The sequence below is a fragment of the Cupressus sempervirens genome, chromosome 7 (assembly GCF_028749045.1).
Source record: "Cupressus sempervirens isolate cs-2001-9-10 chromosome 7, ASM2874904v1, whole genome shotgun sequence".
Lineage (NCBI taxonomy): Eukaryota > Viridiplantae > Streptophyta > Pinopsida > Cupressales > Cupressaceae > Cupressus > Cupressus sempervirens.
Genome location: NC_143124.1, coordinates 601595885 through 601602566, shown reverse-complemented (window position 1 = coordinate 601602566; position 6682 = coordinate 601595885). Strand labels below are relative to the sequence as shown.

At 30.9% G+C, this 6682-nt stretch overlaps 1 protein-coding gene across 1 annotated transcript; it reads right to left on the bottom strand.

The window, feature by feature from the left end:
* Positions 1–1160: 1160 nt before the first annotated feature.
* On the bottom strand, positions 1161–3285 carry LOC149548166 (uncharacterized). Its single transcript, XM_089792210.1, has one exon. The coding sequence runs from the start codon at positions 2969–2971 to the stop codon at positions 1847–1849; it is 1125 nt and encodes a 374-aa protein (XP_089648336.1). The 5' UTR covers positions 2972–3285; the 3' UTR covers positions 1161–1846.
* Between the last annotated feature and the right edge of the window lie 3397 nt (positions 3286–6682).

Below are 6682 nucleotides of genomic sequence, written 5' to 3'. Positions count from 1 at the left end.
TTTCACATCCTTCCCTAACACATTGGATTCTCAGAAGCACCAAAATGATGGGTTTCCAGAACAAACTCTATTCTCAGCAAATTTATTAGCCAAATATATGGCAAACACAAAAACCTTAGGATGTTGAGAACTACAGATTTCAAACAGATCTTCCAAACAATACAAGTGTCAGATCTATTATGATTGTGTGACCGTTTCTTACATCAACATTTCAGATCATACTACATGGTCTATCATCAGAATAGATCAGAATATAAAAGAACAAAAGAAAAAGATAAAGTTTTACAACAAAGAACTAGCATATAATTGAGACGTACAATAATCCAATTCTGACTTTTTGGGGGCTTCCTATGATCATACCCTGTTTTGGAAATACCCATGCCATATTCCTATCAAAGCATTTTATAGCAGATCTGCACTGCATCCATCAAACTAGCAACTAAAAAATACAAACCACTGCCGAGGAACTCTGCACATGAGCCATAATAGGTAAAATAAATAACATGCGATATTCTACCTTTCAAACATCGATCTTGCAAGAAGCTGATCGAGAAAAGAAAATGAAGAAAAATGGATATTGACCCTCGTCTCTCTCAAGCACAGAACACTGTAGCCTCTTCTCATGACTACCTAAAAACTATTGGGGCTTCCCTCTTGAAGTATTCTTTAGATAGTTTTGTTTTGTAAGGTTCTTCACAACGTTCAGTATTTTCATACTGAAATAATCACTGCCATGACTATTACCCATGAGTAGTCACTACTTTAATGACTTTTCTTTTCCATATATTGCAAAAAATCAGTAGACAAGGGTATTTAAATGAATGCCTTGTAAGCCTTCCTCATTTCAAAATTATTATCCAAAGTAGAATTATCTTTACCCAATTGGTTTCACTGATTATTTAAAACAGGCAATTTGTTTATGCTAGCCCTATTCAATGTATGGCTATGTATTGAATATTGCTATGTTATTCAGAAATTGTGAAAGGCCTCTCATTAAATACATCAAAACTTTCGCATTTGAATGCTTTGGATATGTCACAGCAACCAAATGGCATCAAGACAAATCCATTCGTGCGAGAATAATGAATAGTTCAAATTGACAGCAGAACATATCAGAAAAATTGCATAAGAGAACAAAATGTTTGACACATTGCAGCAAATTTGCTACCATCCCATATAAGAAACTTTGATTAAATGGAACCAAATACAATTCAATCATATCACACTGTATAAGATACGTAATTCGTGCAATTACACACTCTGTTTATCAGTGAACAATCGCAGCTTACAATAAAGTGAACTAACCCTAAAACAAATCACATGATTCATTTATCATGATAGACGTCCTCTTCAAATGACATTGGTAAAGAAGGCAAAAATGGCCTTTGCTTGCCTTTCTGTAAGTAGTGAATTGCAACGCGTGACATATCCCTACACTTTGCCTTATCTCTTTGCAAGCCACATATCTTCAGAAGGCACTCACCATCCAAACCTATAAGCCCGGAATACCCTAAAAAATGATGGAGCTGCTAAACAAACTCGTAAATACCTCTCAAGATAGACTCCTTCAAGGACAGCAAACCACTCTGAACAAAATCAATACAGGAATAATATTTCCATCTCTTCTTCTAGACCGAAGATGAGCAACAGTGACCAAACACCCACACACCAATTGAAATGCAGGAGATAATATGTAAACTAAAAGATACAAAACTCTGTAGAAGGGCTACCTAATTTTACTCAAACCACTTGAACACCATTTACTTTCAAATGTGGTTTGAACCTAGAAAAATGGGAAAAAATGTGTACATGAAGGATTCGAAAGTGGATTAATACCCTATACAAGTCAAGAGCATATGGGGCATTGAATCAAACCATTTTCATTGCAATGAGGACACCTGACCGACAACCCTTCATCATTGATAAGCTTGCAGCTTCCACTGCATTCCAAACATGGCACAAACCTCATTCCCCCGCATCCATCACAAGCCTTGCAACAAGCATTGCCTGTTGAAAGTCCGGTGAGAAATTCATCCAGCTTGCCATCATCATTAAACAGCAAAACTTCCTCAGCACCACCAATATATCTGCCCTTAATGAACAATCTGGGGACAGGTACGGGCTGCCCCATTAACTCCTTAAGCTCATTCCGAAACTCCAGATGCATAGAAACATCCCTCTCATCAATAGGGACACCGTAGCTTTCAAGCACAGATCTTACTTTGTTGCAATCCTCAAAGGTCTTTCTGATTCCTCGCAATGATGTCGTGTAAAGCACCACTCCTTTCTCTCCGCCCGGTGGACACTTCTCCTCAAAACCGTCAAGAGGGTTTGCCTTGGCTTCAACAACCCTACGGCCAGATGGAGGCCCTTTACCCCTCATATCTTCATCAAACTCATTCTTTATGGCAGCATTTTTCTCGTTGGGGTTTTCATTTTTCAGCAATGAATCCTGATTGAATGGGGCATTGATATTGGGCATATCCAAATCCAATCCCCGGGTCTGCCCCAAACCTAAACCCACCTCATTGGCATTCTTGGCATCCAGTTCTTCCAGGGTATGGAATGTGATGGAATTGCTATCAAATGAATTGATCTTCCCACCAATACCCAAATCCCTAGACACGTTCTTCTCCTTTAGATTGTCTAGAGCTTTGCTAACTTCACTCCATGGCTCAGGGCCTGAGTCTGACTCAAAATTCTTCAACTTTTCATAAATTTGATGCGTGGAAGAATCGGAAGTCTTACCTTTCTCGGGGGGTTCCTGCTCCTCGGATTCAAAAGTCTGGGGATTGAAGACGCCATAGGTGGAAGAGGTGAGAGCCACATGATGATCATGCTGCTGATCATCAATGTTGGTATTCTTCTTACTCTTCTTTTTGATGCGCGAGCGAGAGAGAGACTTGGTATAGCGCTTCAATCCCTCGCCTTGGGCAACCATTTCCAGATGTTTTGAAGATGCACACCCCATTTTCTGATTCAATTGCAGGCACCAACTTCACTCATTACATTCAACCCCTCAATCGTTATATTATGCCGTTTATTCAGGAGGGTTGGCAATTGAGCGCCGCCCAACTTTTACAGGCCTTCTCGCGGGTTTTCTTCCATAAAATATATCCATCCGCTTTATCCTCCACGCGCTATTCCACTATTTGCTACTTTGTGTGCCTCAGAATTTTCGAATTTATGTGGTGTATGTAAGTTTCCGAAATATACATACACCAAGGTACGGTTGGCAAATCTTTCTTGGCTTATTGGGATCCAGCCTGCCGTGACTCCAGCTTTTGTTCCCCATTGGTTTTGATCCCTACTGCAAGAATTTTATGATTCCACTTCTATTCTTTTCTTTGCACTGGGTTTTATGAATGCTTCAGAGAGAAGGTGGAGGGATAATATATTTAGTAGGAAAAAAGAAAGAGGAGGCTTCATTTTTTAGTTCCTTGCCAAGGCAGGAATATTTATGCATTCATGTCAATCTAAATATGTCATTAACACTCACCAATCAAATCTAAAAATTTAAAAGATTATATGAGATTTCAAATGTTTATATTTTTTTCTAATTTTCCATTAATTTATAAATCACATTTTTCATCCATTCTATTTGTCCATACTATTTTTGGTGGGGGAGAAAATTAATTTTTTTCAACAAAAAGTACAAATATTTTCTAACAAGTTCATCTTGCATTAATGAATGTATTAATTATAACTTTATCTTTTCCACATTTGTGAAAGTTGATAAGATTTTATTTTTTCAATTATTTTATCTTCCACCTCACACAACATGTCTAATCAATATTAATTATCACAATCTATTAAATATTTTTAATTTCTTATTTTAAATATACTTACTATTAGTTTTACATTGATGTTTATTTTTTACTATTTGATATGCATAAGTTCAAATTATATATATATATATATATATATATATATATATATATATATATATATATATATATAACACTAATAAATATGTTTTTTTAATATAATTTCAATATGTTATATCTTTGTATTTGAATTTTTAATTTTTTTAAAACTTTGCTATTTTATTAAAAGTAGTTAAATTATTACTATTATTTTACTTTTATAAAAATAAATTAAATAATATTATTTTTTAATTATATTTTATAATAGTGTTCAGTGTTACAATTTTCAAATTATATTATTTATTATTATTATTATTTATTTAAACAATTTATCATTTAGTTTAAATACATTTAAAATTTAAATATATATTTTAATATTAAATTAATAATTATATTTTATATCAAAAAAATACTAAAGAAATAACCACAAAACAGAAATAATTCAATTCTAAAAAAGATATATAAATTATTATTAGGTTTTTATAAACTATGTATTAAAATAAAATAGTTATATTTTATTTCTTATTTATTATATCATATTTATTCATCAACATCAAATTTATATGTATTACATCTATTTATTATCTACAAATGTACATATTAAATTATATAGATACTATTTCATAATTAAAAATTACTTAATTTTATGAAAAATTTGGAAATACAAAACATTAAATAGTAAACCTTCTCTAATTGTTTAAAATTAAACAATTAGTTTTACTTATAAAATATTTTTATAATTCAATACATTTCATTTTTTCTTATAGAAATGTGAGTTTTAATATAAAAATTAAATTCTTAGTTTCATTAATTAAAATATAATATATTTTAATTTTTTTATTATAACCATGATTTTATTTTGACTATTTATTTTACTAAGAAAAATAATTATATTTAATTCTTTCTTCTCACACACAACTTATGTTGGTATCACTCTATCTTACTATTTTATCTCTCTTCCTCTTCCTCTATATTATCTATCATTTTGTCCTCTGCATATATGTTTATGTTGTTATTGTTGTATATTGCTATTTATCTCTATCTATATCTCTATCCTAGTTTTTGTCCAATGCTAATGATTAAATAAAAATAGTGTGAGTTCCATTTGATAATCAAGACGAGAATAATACATAGTTGGGGGAGTTATTCCAACTACTTATGGTTGTCTAGTAGCATGCATGGTATGCTTAAACATATAATGTGATACTCCAAATGCTTCATCATTTCTTCAAGTTCTATAATTCAAATATTGGTATGGATATCTTTCCTCATTGCACATAATTTAAGTTGTCAATGTAGAAAGTGCAAATTTGTCTAAAGCATATGTATTGATCATAGTATGATATTAAGTACTTAGTGCGATATTGGGAACTTTGGCATCTTATTCTTGGGCTTAAATGTCCAAAGATATAATAATATAGCATGAGAACTTAACAACAAAATATGAGCCATCCTATCAAATCACAAGCACATTTCTAGGACATGAATTTAACAACAAAATATGAGCAATCCTATCAGATCACAAGTGCATTTCTAGGCAAAAATTAATGCATTCGTAATGTTAGTTTAGATTCTCACTCATCTACACCTCTACAACCATTATGCGTTAGGCAAGAACTATGACGCATTGTGTCTCTTGTTGAACTTCTGAACCATTCAAAGTGGCTTTTGGTTTTTAGTAAGTTGTTGGTTTGGAATTATCTTTTGACGAGGATTAGCTTTACATTGTGAAAAGTTGAGTGGGATCATGGGGTGAGCTTGGTTGAGCGGAGATAAAAAAATAATTCAAATTATTTGAATATTTAGGTGTTTTTTAAATTTCTTAATGTTTAGTTAAATTGGTTTGATTATAATCTTTATGGATATAGCAATTTTTTTTTATGTTTAGTAAAATAAAATTGATTATTATATTTTTTTTAAAGTGTATTTACAATCTATAATTTATTAGCATTTGTTTCTAAGGAGATTTCAGGAATGCTAATAGAATAAATTTAAATTGAATGTGCAAAGTGGTTGTGAAGAATTGGGTTGAAAGATTCAAGTCATAAGCATTTGTTAAGAACTTATAACTTTTGGGTAATAAATTGTATGACTATAATTCTATCACCTCATATCTGAATTGAAACTCTATTTGCACTTAGGAATACTAAATGAACCCTAATAGATAATAACTCTGAGATATTAATTAATATGATCTATCTTTAGTATAATGATATAATGTATTACTATTATAATATTAATACATTATTAACACATAATTGATGTATATAGAAAGTGTTACATTAATTAATATATAATATTATTGTTATAATAATTTGATCAAAAGAATTCATTTACAAACATGTTAATCAATAATATATAAGACATAATCAATTAGATAAATGAACTATAATATAAGAGACAACAATTAATTGATAATACATATAAAACTTAATTTTATAACTAATTAATAATAAAAGTCATAATCAATTATATAATTATAAACAAAAAATAAAATTACTCTCAATAATTTATTACTGACAAGCAAAGTAATATCTAAATTAACTCATATACTATTGATGGATAAAATGAAATTAACAAAACATTAAATTAAACTAAACCCCCCAAAGAATCACAAGGGGCTAAACAACATATAAACATTATATTAAAAAGGAAGACACACATCACTCATCTAAAAGATTAAAAAATAAAAAGATTGGAGAATGAGAAATAAACATCCTAGAAGTGACCAAATTAAACAAGGGCTCTACTAGAGCTAGAGTCCCTACCTTTTGGTTAGATAATCAAATAGTAAGCATTGATTTGAACTATTTCTG

Bases quoted from the DNA above. Each gene is read 5' to 3' on its own strand.
- LOC149548166 (XM_089792210.1), bottom strand. From the start codon at position 2,971: ATGGGGTGTGCATCTTCAAAACATCTGGAAATGGTTGCCCAAGGCGAG.